A 16,263-nucleotide genomic window follows, 5' to 3' on the forward strand; every position below is an offset into this window, starting at 1 on the left:
AGTAGCTTTTCGCTGATATATTTAAAGTTTATAAGCTAATGTCTAGTTTTTGGATTAGCTTACATGGAAAAAAAAAAAACTTTTTTCTTAGAATTTAAAGCTTTTGTTTTAAAACCTTGTCAACATGGCTTCTCAAAATTGGCTTATATAAGCACAAAAGCACAAGCCAAAAAAGCTCAACCAACACTTACATTGCTTATTTTGTTCTGAATAGGCTAAAAAAGCTATAAGCTTTTAACGTTGATGGCCTACAAAGTAACATTCACTCTTTAACTTTAATGGTCAAATTGGTATAGAGGTGTTTAAAACTAGAAAACAATGTGAAACTGGTTGAAAAATTATCAAATTAAATCAAGAATAGTAGCAGATACCAAAATAGTATCAATGGGTTTCTTTTTGAGTTCGCACCTGAGAATCGTATCATCAAAAAGACATTGACTGGACTTGAGAGCATTCTCGTTGACTAGTTATGATCGCCAATAACTTGACTTTGATTTCACTCTGACTTGCCCAAATCTGAGTTGTGTCATATAAGGATCAAGATAGATTACTTTTGTCATATTGATCATCAGTCAAAGGGGTGGATTAGGCGAGAGTAGGCAACTAGCCCATCCTTGCTAGAACAATTGACTCCAGACTTGTATACAAGAATCAAAAGAGACAGAGGCTCTATGGATGAGAGCTTAGGTGAAGGCTCGAATAGCTTAGTGAAGTAAAGGAGAAAAGAAGCTAATTTATGCTAGACATGTTTGATGATATAATACAAACAAGTTAATAATTATTAGAATTAGAAGATACTGCATAAGCCACTAGAGTATCAGTTTGTTAAATACTTGCCCCTCTATATTTTTGCAGAATGTTTGTTAAATTGTGAATTACAGTATCAGTTTGTTAATTGTAGGCGAAGATTGACAGCATTTAAACAAGAAAAGTATGAGCCAAAATCGATACTTTTCTTAAAGATAATCAGAATCTAACAATATTCCACTAATGTGGTATTTGATACTAGGTCCGTCACTATATATCTTTCTACATTGTATTTAAATACTAAAAGATGGCAAAATGGGCAAATCGGGTGGGTTTTTTAGGGTTGAATTGGGTCAGGTTGATCATAATCACTTAATTACTTTATGTTCATATTTTCACATACATAGTTAATGTGAACCATTAAGTTACAATATGATTTTAATCATCATTCATTTGTTGATCATAAGCTATGATATTTCATGCCATCTAAAATAAACTTTGGGAAGCTTTTGACCCATTTCATCCTCAACTTATTCTTTGATGCGTTAGAGATCAAATATGACCCATAATAGATGAATTTAGTAATTTCTTGCATAAAATATTTTGGTACCAGGAGAACTGGTAATTTTTTGGTACCAGGAAAATTTTGTTTGACTCGTTTATTTTAAGCCATTTTATTATATTTTACCAATTTGTCAGTTAAATGTAAAACATACCTTGTATGGACCAATCACCACCCATAATAACTTGTTCCAAATTCGTTAGATGCATTGATATGAGAATGGTAATGTTGGGTTCCTACTGATGCTTACGAAGATCACGATAAATCAAAAGATGCAAAACCAGCAACAGTACCAGCAGTTCCCAGAAGTCAGCGATATATCTGAAGTAGAACCTATATTTGGGTTTGTGGCATATATCAGTAAGATTTTTTCTTGATTTCGTTTTATGACATGTCCATGTTGTTTTAAATGGTGCAGTTAAAATAGCCAAACCACCTAAAAGAGGTTAACTATGGGATGTGACCAGTTTGATTCATATTTTAGAAGTTTCTTTGTTATATTACATTGCAGAAAACTCACCAAAGGCACTATAAAAAAGTTCAAATAATGGACGTACATTATTTTGATATTACTTTTATAATTAAGGGAAATTATTGATCTTTAGGCTAAAAATCTGAATCTGCAGTATATATCAGTATGTATTATGAGTGATCAGTAGATTGATGCTTTACAGAAGTAAAACAAGAAAGACAAACATAATCTGGCTTAACTAAGTCACAAGTAAATAGATCAAAATTGTCGCCTCTATAATAAATTACTCAAAGTAACTTTCTTTCCATATTATTACAAGCTCTGAGAGTCAAAACCCACTTTTCACAGGGGTTTACTTCCAAGATGAATTATTGAACAAATTTGGAAAGCTGATTAAGGGCGACTACAAGATTGCTAAGGCAATCAATAAGCCTATCACCATCACGTCTAGTTGAGTCATGAGTAGACTCATTGTTCATCGAATCCTGTTTCACAATAGCTTCAATTAGTTCTGCATTTTCTCTTAGCTTCTCAGCCAGTATTTGTTCTTGCATATCTCTGCTAATTTCTTCAGGTGTCATGCTTCCATTTGAAGTGTGGTGTTTTGGTTTTGAACTGCATTCCTCTACTGCAATCTCTTCGGTTTTGTTGTGCCTTTTTGGCTTTGTAGTGATTTCTTTGCTTTGTTTTTGAGTTTTTATCTTTGACCTTCTTTTCTTTGAACCTGCTGATACTTGAAAGAACCAAAGTAAGATCGTTGAGTGCTTTCTTCTGAAGCAGAGGTTGAAAGAATATTAAGAACATTTCTACGAATCAGAAATCTCTAAGAGGTTCACTTGGTTGCAGCAACATAAATTAGCAATAATAGAAATCACGGTCAAATGTGTTGAACGGGTCAAAAATCGCCAGAAGTGCATTTATGAGGCATACATCCTTATGAATTGGTTTTTGAGAATCTAGATAATCGTAAGTAATACATTAACTAATTAACCAATGACATGTTTTCACCACTTATATGACCCAACCACCCAGTACACCATATCTACTACTTCCCGTGGAAGTTGCGACGTATTGATTAAGAACATCCCCTGTAAGAAAAATTTTTAGTTGAATCTAAAAAAAAGGGTAATGGGGGTGAAAGCCATCATCACCAGAAGTGATATTTCCAGAGATTTGAGGAGCTTCCAATCAGACAGGCCTAATGTCAACATGACTAAATGCAAACTTCTACATCATGCAAATCTATATACAACTGTAATCCCGACAATAGACTTGGAGTGGATCAGTGGAATAATTTGATATAAACAACAAACTGAGGACGTTTGGTCACTTCTTAAATTAGAAAGGAACTTTTACGGAGCATTAGTTCTATAAAGTTACAAAATTGTTTATCGTGAGTTTCGGATACAGATAAGGTTATGACTTATAAGCATTTACTGATTCAAATGTTAGAAGGCCCACTTCAATCCCTTTTGATAGGAGCAAAATCATTTCGCCTTTTTTTGTTGCACAAATGAGTTCCACAACAACTAAAAATATCATGGTCCCAAGTCCCAACTGTCATTTTCAAAAATAATAAATAACCCGAATACACAAACAACATAAAACTAATTCTTGCCAAACTAAAGACAGCCTTAAGATAATAAAATCTCATAAACGGATATACCTCAAAAGCTAAACTGTAACATGACTTGTAAGCTCTTGTAATCTAATCAGAATCTATTAACTCTAATAGCTCCTCTAATACCATCCCCCCTAACCTAAGAGGCAACTATCTTTACTTTTAAAAAAATCTTTGATACGGATTGTTAAACCTACTTCAACTTGATACCGAGTATTAAACCTACCTCAACCAGATACTATACGTTAAACGTTATAAAAAGCAGTAATGTACTTGCATTTTACTAATTATTACCAATTACAACCATACTACTTGACTATTCTCTTCTTTACCAATTATCACAACGTTTTCAGCTAATTTCGCCGTAAACAAAATTCCTCGAAAACCTTAAACCATTAACAAAAAACCGAATAAAGTTCATACTAAAGTACTATACATATTCCAAAACATGTAAAGTAGCAAGCTTTTTCTAAGTAATTAAACCTATCCCCATAAATCAACAAAATGATATACAAATCAGTACCAGATTTCATAATTGAAGCCAGAACCGGTTCGGGTTCAACATCCATATCCATATTCACATCCACATCCAAATCCAAACCCGCATCCGAATCTTTATCCTGATTAGTCCCACCATCTTCAAATTCCTTAACATACCATTCAATAAGGTTAAACAAATCATTATTAAAGGTAGCTGCTTTTTTAGAAGAAGATTGTTTAATCTTTCTATAATCAGATAATAAAGATTCCCACTTCCTTCTACACTGATTTTGGTTTCTGTTCACCCCCAACGCGTTACAATTTTCGACTATTATTTTCCATTTTTGGAAAGATTCCAGTGTGTCACGACAGTCTGATTCCACTGCTGTCACCTCGTTTACCAATATTAATGATTCTTCCACTGTCCAATCTGGGGCTAGTTTTGATCGGGTTCTTAGCCCACCGCCAACAACGTTGTCATCTTCCATGTTTATGTTTTTTTGTGTGTTCTTTTTCTTGGAGTTAGATACAGAGATGTATAAATATTTTGAAATGTATTTTGTTTTAATAAATTGATTAAATATGTGGAGGATAACAAAATGGGGATGTAGCTCAAATGGTAGAGCGCTCGCTTTGCATGCGAGAGGCACGGGGTTCGATCCCCCGCATCTCCATTTTTTTTCTTATTTTGAGTTTCACTTTGATTTTTATTTTAACACATTAGTCTTTTTGTGGATATTATCAACAAAAGCTCAAGCTCATATGTTATCTATGGTCTAAACTGATAGATGAATATAAATCTGCATATGAAGACAAGAGACGGAGCCAGAATCTCTATTTCGAGGGAGAAAACTTTAAACATTAGTCTTACGTATTGTGTATTCACTATATTTACTTTTTACTTTTTTTATACGGGAAAACTTCAAATATAACTTTAACATTTGAAAAAAAAAATTACATTGTACTAAAATGGGATGGGGGCAGCTTCCCATACTGCCCCCAAGCTAGCCCCATCTCTGGCTACTTAGCCGGTAGATATTTTAAATTTGAGCTCTAACTTGAAATATGAAAACTCATAATACAGAATATTGAATATTAATTACTCCAGGAAACAACTTTAATCAATAATGATGATGATGATGAAGTTAAGTTTGATGTTGCAATACGTGTTTAAATAGTTAACTAAAAAACTAGCTCAGATTAAACCGTTTAAAGTTGTATATGATCCGGTTCAGATATGGTTGCGATTTTTCGAACATTGTATTGCATCGAGGGATTCATGTAACAAGTAGTAGAATTAAATTTCCATGGGGGATGGAAGAAGCATTGTTTGATTAAAATGATAAGCTAAAAAATGGTAGTAAATTTTTTTCAAACGATATCGTCCATCTTGAAACATTCATTAGTTACGTTCTGATCTTGGGACCATGGCACATCTTTATTTCTTTGCAAAGGCCAAAGCTTAATTCGATTTTTCAAAAAAATTCATTGCTTAAAACAAATATTTCTTTTCACAACAAATGATTAGATTAGTTGAGCTGTAGTTACTTTACAAAGGCAGTAACTTTCTTTGTGATTAAATTGTCAACATATAACATACCAAATAAGGATATATACAAGAGAATGATCTATATTGTAGATATCCATATGTATATTCCTTCTCATTTTCCCCTTGTATATATCCATATTGTTTCTTAACTGAGATTAAACAAATTAATGTTGCATGATAATGGAAATGATCAATATTCTTACATAATAACAAAAGCTAGCTAGTGACTGAAAAAGAGAAATTATCATCATCCATGCCTCTTGAAGAGTAAGCATCTCCCTCACTTGCATAAGATGAGTATTCTTCATCATCTTCCTTCTCTTTCAAACCTTCTATATTCTCAATGGCCTCTTTGATATCCCACCTCCTTGCTATATTCCATTCACAACAACACATCCCAATCTTCAATAGCTTCAACATTTGTCCCTCGCCGTTCTTCGTCCCTTTCATTTCTTTATCAAATACCTCACCCGTCCACTCTTCTCTCACAACCGAATTCACCCATGTCCCCAAATCCGGTTTGCCACCCTTACCCTGTTGTTCTAGATAGTTTGCAGGGAATTTCCCAGTGAGCAATTCTAGTATCAAGATCCCTAGGCACCAAACGTCTGTCTTTTTTGTAGTGCGTCCGTGTTGTGTGAATTCTGGTGATTTGTAGGCCGCCATGAGATGTTGTGCGTGATCCTTGTTGATAACAGGAACCAGGGCATAGTCTGCTAGGAGGGGATTGAAGGCATCATCAAGAAGTACATTTGATGATTTTAGGTGACCGTGAGGTAGTGACAGACGTGGAAGCTGTTGATAAAGATAATCAAGCCCTCGTGCTACACCCTTGATTATTTTTAGCCGTGTTGCCCAGTCCAACCCTGGCTCATCCGGTTGTCGTTTAACTGTTGAAGAAAAAAGGTATAAATAGAAGAATCATAGATCAATCGAACTGTCTATATCATAGAGGTACAAACTAAAGGACCGCTTGGTTCACAGAATATAATGGAATTTGAACTTTCTTCTTTGTCATGTTTAATTAACGTTGGAAATTCCAAAGTCCATTCCACTAACCAAACAACCCCAAAGGGTTTAGTTGAATTATATCCACCAAATTATAAATTAATTGACCAAGTAATGCATGAAAAAACTTACCATGAAGATGACTTGCCAAGCTACCATTGATAGCAAAATCAGATATCAAGAGTTTTTCATCCCTCTTGTAGTAAAAAGCCACAAGAGGAAGTAAATTAGGGTGTGACAAGCTTCCTAGCAATCTCATATGTGCATGGAAGTCTTCTTTTCCTACATTTGTCATTTCTTTGAACCTCTTGACAACCACTGCAGGCCCTTTCGCTAGCATCGCTTTGTATGAGGATCCAAAGCTTCCACTTCCCAACACATCAGCCGAGGCTCGTAATAGGTCTTCCAACTCAAACTTTTCCCTGTCGTTCATGACAAAATGAAGCTTTCCTCCATTATCAGTTCTTTTGTAGTTCTCTTCCTTGCGCACCTGGATTTCATTTGCATTCTTTTTATCGATTTTGGTTGTTGCTTGATGGTTTTTTACGATTTTGGTTGCTTGATGGTTTATGTACATGTTTTTACGTCTCTTTTTAGCCCGAAGGATGTATAAGGCTATAATAATGAGAGCCAAGACTGCAACAAGGGACGCGACGCCGATGATGATGATCATTAGTTTGCTTAGTTTCTTTTTACACGCTTTAAGAGGTTTGCCACATAAGCTGTCTCCTGCATGGCCAATTGAAAAAAAAAAATTCAATATTAAGTGCATGCCATGAAGTGTGTGTGTGTGTACAATATCTATATATTACATACAAATATTGAAACATTACTAAAAAAAAAAGTAATATACCTGAAAATGAGCTTGGATCCTGATTTCTAAGCCCCTTGGGTATGGAACCATTAAGTTTATTATTAGCAAAGTTCACTTTCAAATCCTTCTGCTCAAAATTTGGTATCTCTCCTTCAAACGCGTTGTTTTGAAGCTGCAAATCCGCAAGAATTGGTAACTTAGTAAGTGATTCTGGGATTTTACCAGTGAAACCATTATTAGCCAGTTCGACTTTTGTCAAAGCAGTCATTCCTGTAAAAGCATCATGTACAATCTCCCCGGAAAACTTGTTATTCGAGAGGAAAATCCCACGTAAAGGGACACTTAGTTTTAACAAGTCAGGCATCGAGCCCTCAAAGGTATTGTTCGTGAAACTTAATGATCGAAGACTTGCTATTCCAGCCAATGTGTCTATGTCTATCCTTCCTCCCAATCCCATGTTCTCAAGCTGTAAGCCGAAAACAGTTCCATTATTTTTGCATATCACTCCTTTCCAATTCACCTTATCATCACTCGTGCATGGTGTAGTGGAAATTTTCCAAGTAGTGTCTAGAGCACCGGTGTTTGTGAGCGATTGTTTGAACGTCAATAGCCTAATAGGGTCTTGTGGATCGGATAAGATCGTTGAACATGTTAATAAAACGTGAATCGTGAAGATTGTTAGCCAATATGGTGGCTTGCGATTCCAAGCCATGTTTGGTTAATTATGGTTAATAATTGTTGATGAAAAAATGTGGCAAATTTTGTAGAAGTTTGAAGGTGTTGTTAAGTAGTGTTATTCTAGGGCGATGATACTTAGAACTATGTCTACATCAAGGGATTAAGCAAATAGAGGATGAGTGGTTAATTAGAGGCGCAAATATTGAGGGTTATATGGAGAGAAAATGACAATCTTATATAAAATGGTGAAATTTCCTATGTGTTTAATTAGGATGATTGTGATTTGTGATAATAAGCTGTTTTCTTCAAGGCCGGACGGCTAGCTAGCTAGCTAATATTTTTGCCATTTGTTACAATTATTTCATGTAAACCAGCTCAAATTGTATTTGTATCAAACCAGTCGATTGAGCATGAACTAATTATTAGCTGGTTAATTAATTGTTAGATCGAATCTAAAGTTTTATGTCTTACATTTCATCCGAATGATATAATGTCGTCACGATTTCAAATAATCATGAATAAATGAGACTGTTCGTGTTACTAAATACCGACCCTTTTTTAGATTTAGTTTTTATGGATGTTTTAATTTTTTCCTTTTATGATACCGCATCTGAATTTGATATATGTTATCATTGTTACGTACGTATATACCCTTGTTTGATTTTGCCACTTTAATGATATAAGACATGGTAATTGTCCTCATCGCCAAATGGGATCTTATAATTGTAGGCATATTTGTTAAAAAAACAAGAGAAAGCTGCCTATGAAAGATATAACTCTTATTTGACTTAACGCTGTCTGTCTTTTGTAGTTTCGTTAGATACAAGGTTTAGATTGTTGCTAATGGGAACTGTTCAATGGAATATTTGTCATTTTACAATTATTTTATCAAAATATATTCATGCCTACAAATCATACGACACATAATTGTTGCTCTTATTAATACAAGAAATACATACATAGGACTTGTTTTTAGAGAATGAGTATATTCAGTACGTTTGGTAATTTTGTATTTCAATCAATCAAATAGTATAAATGCATAATCATCGATCCTTCAAAGTAATTGTTTGATGATAAGTTACACGAATATTACATTAAGATAATATTAAGATTTGGTTAAAATACAGGATCGATTTGGATTTTATCTTCCTAAGTTTTCTTTTCTCCATAAAAAACAAGAGTTTGGTAGATATAGTTTTAGCTAAAAATTGAATGTTTTATAGCTTTCTACAGCCAATGGGTTGTAATTTGTAAATAACTATTGAGCATTCACCTTTCATAAAAGAAAAACTATTGACCATTTGACCTTACTGAAACTTTCAAACCATCAGGCCCATAATTCTTATATTGGCCCAATAGTCTTATCTTGCAAATTGACTTTTCAATATTCTTTTGCGTCTTTATTTTTTATTTTTTTTTTATTATTATTATTATTTTGCGTCTTTTTTTTTCTCTTTCTAGTTTAAGTTAGAGTTTATTTAGCATCACTTATAGATAGATCTTCTCTTCTATATATCATGTCATGCTCTCAATTGTTTTCAGTTTTCACTATCCTTTTTAGATTGACATTGAAATAGTAGCATTTCATTTCATTTCTTCTATATATATATATATCATGCCATGTTCTCAAGTGTTTATATATATAGATATAGTAGCACCCCCCTACCGATTTAATAACCTCTGCTACAAAGAAACTGATAAGACCAACTCCGTTTGGAATTCCATCTATTATTCGTCTATCAAAAAAATGAGTGAATTCGGCGAATTTTCTCGTCCCCACAATCAAGAATCTTCTATCATTTCTTATTTCATTTCGGATGCAATCTTGTAATCATTAATAAGTTAAACGCATACATATATTTAGTTATATAAATAATGACAACAAATCATACAAAAAATGATTACAATGTCAAGATCGAATAACATATAATTAAACCTCATTTGCAACTTCACTCACTCTCCCTTTCATTGAATCTCCAAACAAGAAATCAAGATTGTAAAGTATAGGCACCATGCTAAGGGAACATAATAACACAAGAACCGGCCCAAAAATCCAAAGCACGATTGGGAGCGCTAGATAAAATATGCGGTTCCCTAATGCATTGAGCGTGAAACTCTTCTCTAGAAGCTCAGACACATACGAGGTCGTGACTATTGTAGAATCTTGTGGGCAGTTGATCAAGAAGTTCACTTGGCTAATAAACCGGATTGATAGAGAATGACAAATGAAAGAAAATAGAAACAGAACAAGGAGCGTTACATATTTTAACGCTACCATGAACTCTCCATGTGCCCCATAGATTGTGTCGTTAAGCGGTTTTTTGACACTGTAAGTACTGCTGATAACTGCTGCTAAACCAGAACACAAAAGTATTGATGTTGTTGCCATTAAGGTTGATCCCATGATTGAGTTTCTTATTGTCTGAACGGCTAAGATGTTTTTCTTATCATTATCCTGAAGAAAAAGTTGTAACAAACACTTCAAAAGAGTGACATTAATAGTAATTATACATTTGCCTCAATTTAAGACTTTATTGATTTTTTTTTTAACAAGAAGGTGTGAACATTCTATTTTATCAAAACTTGTTTGGCAATGCCATTTATATGTCTCACTTTCTAGCTAAAAATAAACAAACTAACGTTATCATTTAGTAAATTTAGTGATCCATATCTTTAACCAATTGATGAGGTATTTCTCTATTAGTTTACTTGAAAGGGATGTTTAGTTTGAAGAAAACTTGAAACAACAAAACACCTAGAAACAGAAAGTTTAACATTGGCGTAACAAAGTTGTTGAACCGTCACAGGGGTTACGATGACAGCACGTAACTCCATGCCGTTTCTCGTCATCAATCTCACACACGCAACGTAAAACAACATGTGACACGAACACGACACACAAAGATTCACGCGTAAAATACATGTATAACTAGATTGTTTGAAATACAATTGAAGATCATATATAAGTATAAGCCACACCTTGGATATTATACAATTGAAAATCATTCATATTGCGAGTTTTATGATCGATAAAAAAGATTTTCACTTGTCCTTAAATTTTATTAAATGTACACTTTGAATCCTTGGGGTGGGTTGGTGATATGTAACAACTATATATGATATTTAGATGGTACGAGTAAAATACTAAAAACCAAATATAGAAAAAGGGGAAGTGAAAAAGATTTTGTCTCCATCGATCTATATAATCTTTAGATTGGAATATTGGATTCCAATAATATCTTTAGTACTTTACTGAGAAGACAAACAGAAATTCGTATTGTATATCCATCCTTTTAATTGAACGCAAATCACCTTACTTTCCACAACCTCAAAATGCCACTTGAAGTTGCCTCCCTATATGGGAGACCCTTTTTTTCTTTCTTACTTCCTACTAAGATATCCACCCAAATTTCGACCCACTAATTAAAATTTTTCTATATGACTATATACAAATTAAATTATAACGTATCCTAGCTAATTGCATCAATTTGAGTGTATATTATATAAGCTCAATTATATAGCACACTTTAAATCACGATTGTCGTTTTCATTATATATTGGGCTATTTTTTTTAATGATATATAATGAATCTAGCTACTTTTATGTTATTCGCAAGTTCCTGAATTATAAATTCAAAGTTTGTTCAATATTCAATGTGACTACATATGAGTTCGTAATCTACTAATCTATCATAAATATACATATAGATGTGGTTGAAACTTTTATTGTAACCTAATTGATACGTCAAGGATCTATATATGATCATCAATATATATGGAAAGATAACGTACAATAAATATATCGCCATCTCAAATGTGACTTTGTTGGTTTAATTTCTTGGGTATTTATATATGATATGACAAAAAGCATGCATCTTATTTATCCTTGATGCAAATCTACAGTAGAAACATGACATACATATATACATTGGAAGTAGCTAGCTGGTAAAAGTACTCATTTTAATAGAATAAGACAAGAAGAGTAGAGCATGAATTATATATTGACAACAAGAAAATGTCTCATTTCAGTTATATATATGTCACCTTGTACATGTATATAATTAATTAATCGTTTAGTATTATAAGAAATCAACTTAATTTAATTGTTCCAAATTAACATCAAACGCATGTGCTTAATTAGCATTATCACATCGTGACGTCGGCACATGTAAGTTTGGTTCTTTTTCCGCATTTGAACTATAAAGCGCATGAAGAGAAGCATGCACCTTTTTCAACTAATTTCTCATTTTAACATAGAGTATGTTTTACATAAATAAGTTATTTAATCATATAAGTTTAAAAAGTAGTATCAAATATATATGTATATATATAATTTTTTTTGTTATATATTAGTCGATAAACATTATATCAATAAAATGTACCTTTGAAACTTAATTAATTCATATATGTTATATCAAGTGTGATATATAACTCAAACAAAAACTTTTACGTTCAAAGTTGAAAATAAAAGACTCAAAAAGTTAAAATTGGACACTTAATATGGGACGGAGTGAGTACTCGCGTACTAATTCATGATGGAAGATCAAGGATGCACTTAATATTGTGACGCCTTAATTCGTACTAATTAAAAATAGAAGAATAACTATAGATTCGTGGTCGTTGACGTTCGATCACAGGAATAGTATGTTTATAAATGCAAGCTAGAATAATTATACATGTATGTACGTACCTTCATAATGGTTGATACCCACAAGCGGCGTCCATGAGCATTGGTACCGATAACAGTGGAGAGGGGTTGAGTTCGAACCTTATGCCACAACCAAAGGTGATAGCTGATGGATACCATAAAAGATAAGGGTACCAGGATTAGATCAAGATAACCCTTCTTGAACTCCATCTAGTCTAGCTACTATTATATATGTCACTACAATTTAAATCTTATTTTTTGGTTTTCTCTAGCTCAATCTTTTTCTCTAGCTAGCTTTTGTGTTTCAAATGATGTCTTAGTAGGTGAAGTGTTTATATATATAGAGATATATAGGGAAAACTATTTATGCCACAACCGGTGATCATGGATGTGAATATGTACGTAACTTTTTGAAAAGTAAAGAAAACGTATTGTTTTATATAAGGGGAGAACTTTGGTAAAATATGAAGCACTCATCTTATGTAAAACATGTATATTTTAAGGGGGTTATTTAAAATTAAGGGGTTTTTATATATTTATCAAATTTAAAGGTTTAATTGTAATAAGTACTTAAGATAGATAAAGTCATGTAGTACAGATTATTTTCCCTTTAAATAATTAAGGGGAATGTTAAACGTAACCTAGGAGTATAGTTAAAATATAACTCTGGGATTATAGTTAATTTGTTTTTACATATATGATATTATTATATTTTGATATTTATACATATTTTCAAGAGGTAGTTAAATGAATATATAACACTTTCTAACATGTGGTAACAAATTAAACATAACTCCTGATGCTATGTTTATCATTTCTCAATAATTAATGATGTTTTATCGGTTAAGAAAATAATAATATTAATGTATTACAAAAACAATTTTTAATTTTATCATTTTTTTGATTATATACATAAATATATATGTTAAATGGGAACTTCCGCAATACAACGTAGGTAATGGCTATTGGTGACAGCGGTGGCGGTGTAGTTCTTATTGAAAGGTAATTAATATTAATGAGGGTAATGTAGTTATTTTAAATGTTGATGAATGCATTTTGTAAATATTTTACTTAAATGTATCATAGGTATACGAGATAAAGTACTCGCGTTTTGCGGCGGTGAGATGGGGTAATAGGTCATAGAGTGTGGTAGGTCAAAAGAGGTAGATAGGTTATAGAGTGTGATAGCCAAAATCCTTAGCCGCACGGGGCTGCACCCTCGGATTTAGAAATTCGTCGAAAGTATATCGAATGACATTTCTAATAAAAGAGCATGAAATTTTAAGAGCATCCATATAATTTTTATAATTTATCGATTTAAGGTTTTTAAGATAAAAGATTTTGAATGAATTAAAAGAATAAAATAATTTATGGAGAAGAGAAAAAAAAAATGAGTGGTTGAAATTTGATGAGAGAGATGAAAATAAGTGGCTGAGATTTCCTCTAAGAGTATTATGAAAAATGTTAAATAAAGCTCTTAGGGCTTTGCTTAAAGTGCATAAAAAAGTTATATGTTTCCATATCAAAAACTCACCCCCTGAATTTTGTGGTAAGTGTACAACTATTTAATGTACTTTAACAAAAGCACTTAGGACTTCATTTAGCAAAACACTATAGTTATTTTATGTAAATATATTTAAATTATGAACAAATAATTAGGGCATTATAGGGTTTTCAAAATTTTGTTTAAAAGTAGAAAAAATTTGACGGGAACAAAAAATTTATAATGTAGTAAAGATAGAGATAAAAAAGTATAAATATGGATAGATCGAGATTAGGTAGAGATATTTAACTTAATAATTAAAGAAAATAGATAATTTAAGTATTTTAAAGATTGAAAGTTTAAAAAAATTAAGAAGAATAATTTGTTTTATATAGAAATAAAGGTAACCTATCTCTTCCTATCTTAAAAAATTAATCATTTATTTTTAAACTTTTCTTTTATGATTCCATGCATATAAACTAAGCTTGCCCGGCCTCGATCTATATCTATATATTGAAATAATAATTCTCTTTATCAAAAACCAAATACATATGTATTGGTTTGTAAACATGCTATAATGAACTAATGAATTGTTTAAATATTAGTGTGCGTGTTTTTTGTTCTTTTAACATGGAAAACAATCTAACTTTATAAAAATGATAAGTGAGTGGGTTCAATAACCAATCGAATATGCTTAGCTCTACGTACATTCCTAATGGACATCCATTATTTCCTATTTGCCCCTTATTGGCCGGCCACCTTCCTCTCGAAGGGATATGATAATTACTCGTATTGATTTAGGCCGGGTAATTTTGAATCTAGTTGTATTTCAATCAATCATAAAATATGCAAGCGGCCGGGGAAAAGTAGCTAGTTAATTAGTAATTACTACTTAAATGCGTAATTCCGAATCTTAATTAAGAATCAGTGCTAGTTAACTAATCGCTCTCCTGTTATACTTATTCTTGCGCGCTATTCAATTCAATCGCTTTATTAGTTGAAGATTTTATGCTCATCATGGCTGATACATGCCTAATTAAGTATCTAGCAACTCGCATTGAGCACACGTATTAATTAATTAAGTTAAATTAAATCTACTTAGATCGTACTATAATCTCTTTGCATGTAAATAAAGGTTAATTATATATGCTAAACAAAGCGTTAAAGTTTTAGACTTATTGTTAAATCTAATTAAATAGTTGTACACGTATTATAAAATTCAGGGGGATCAACGGTGTATTTAGTATTTTCTTTCATAAATGAAAAAGGTAAACTAATTTATTTATTGGGTTTGTGTTAACATGCATTGCCCATGGGGACGGCCTAGCCCACTTTCATAAGTCCTTGGTTCGGGGGCGAGTAGGAAAGTGTTTTTGAGGCAATGGTCCAAGCGTTACTGATAATACGTTGACTTTTAACCCCGGTCAAGAAATCACTAACCCATAACTCCATAAGGTCTCTAATGATGATGTAAAATTACCTTTTGTTGAATTTAAAATTCTTTATCTGTAAGTGTTTAATATTTTGTTTCATAATTATAAATGTGAAGATTAATTTCTATGACTAGTTAACTTTCTTCGGATTACAAAATATAATTATTAATATTTTTGATACTTACTAGTTACTTCCCGTATAGCAAACGTAACTAGCAATTGGGCCGTTTATCAAAATCTAAACACTCAACAAGAGAACAGTGATATACAACTTAATTAACGTGTAAGCCTTTTACATTAATACTAGCTAGGTCTCTCATCTACACCAACTTCGGTAGTGACTAATTAATTACCAGAATTTTTTGAAGATCGAGCATGAGATTTATCAAGTTTAGCATGATAACTAAATAACGCAATTAATTATATGTAGGACTGTAAACGAATCGAACAAACACGAACAGAGATAAAACCCTGTGCATTTTTCTTGTGTTGCATATGCGTATATAGTTGCACGGCACGAATATGTTCTTTTTTTTCTTTGCTTCTTGGAGTGGAATCACGTCTTCTAACCAATGTTTTAAAAACCGGTATTTTAATCATACCGGTGTGAAAAAAATTTCCGGTATTACCGGTATTATCGGAATTACCGAAAATACCAGCCGGTACGCCTATTTTAGTTTAGTTTATTATTATTCTACAAAATTTGTTACAATTAACGAAAATAGTCAAAAAATAATTATAATTCACTCAAAAATAATAACAAATAGGT

The 16,263-nt window shown here is 32.4% G+C and overlaps 3 protein-coding genes and 1 non-coding gene across 5 annotated transcripts; 1 reads left to right on the forward strand and 3 right to left on the reverse strand.

The window, feature by feature from the left end:
• Positions 1 to 2,035: 2,035 nt before the first annotated feature.
• Positions 2,036 to 4,404, reverse strand: LOC122600828 (trihelix transcription factor ASR3-like). Of its 2 annotated transcripts, none has more exons than XM_043773600.1 (2): positions 3,926 to 4,404; positions 2,036 to 2,508 (listed from the first exon to the last, which is right to left on the reverse strand). In XM_043773600.1, exons 1-2 carry the CDS (start codon positions 4,368 to 4,370, stop codon positions 2,150 to 2,152), a joined length of 804 nt encoding a protein of 267 aa, XP_043629535.1. In that variant the 5' UTR covers positions 4,371 to 4,404; the 3' UTR covers positions 2,036 to 2,149. The 2 variants fall into 2 exon arrangements, with proteins under 2 accessions (XP_043629535.1, XP_043629534.1); XM_043773599.1 differs by having other exon boundaries at positions 2,036 to 2,514.
• A 79-nt stretch (positions 4,405 to 4,483) lies between these two features.
• TRNAA-UGC lies at positions 4,484 to 4,556 on the forward strand. Its single transcript has one exon. It is a non-coding gene; the product is annotated as a tRNA-Ala (tRNA).
• A 1,091-nt stretch (positions 4,557 to 5,647) lies between these two features.
• Positions 5,648 to 7,965, reverse strand: LOC122601693 (pollen receptor-like kinase 4). Its single transcript, XM_043774434.1, has 3 exons — positions 7,293 to 7,965; positions 6,572 to 7,168; positions 5,648 to 6,321 (listed from the first exon to the last, which is right to left on the reverse strand). The coding sequence occupies exons 1-3, from the start codon at positions 7,963 to 7,965 to the stop codon at positions 5,648 to 5,650; spliced, it is 1,944 nt and encodes a 647-aa protein (XP_043630369.1).
• A 1,792-nt stretch (positions 7,966 to 9,757) lies between these two features.
• LOC122602276 lies at positions 9,758 to 12,938 on the reverse strand. Its single transcript, XM_043774985.1, has 2 exons — positions 12,621 to 12,938; positions 9,758 to 10,386 (listed from the first exon to the last, which is right to left on the reverse strand). The coding sequence occupies exons 1-2, from the start codon at positions 12,786 to 12,788 to the stop codon at positions 9,862 to 9,864; spliced, it is 693 nt and encodes a 230-aa protein (XP_043630920.1). The 5' UTR covers positions 12,789 to 12,938; the 3' UTR covers positions 9,758 to 9,861.
• Positions 12,939 to 16,263: the final 3,325 nt, after the last annotated feature.

The sequence above is a fragment of the Erigeron canadensis genome, chromosome 5 (genome assembly GCF_010389155.1).
Source record: "Erigeron canadensis isolate Cc75 chromosome 5, C_canadensis_v1, whole genome shotgun sequence".
In the NCBI taxonomy this organism is placed as follows: Eukaryota; Viridiplantae; Streptophyta; class Magnoliopsida; order Asterales; family Asteraceae; genus Erigeron; species Erigeron canadensis.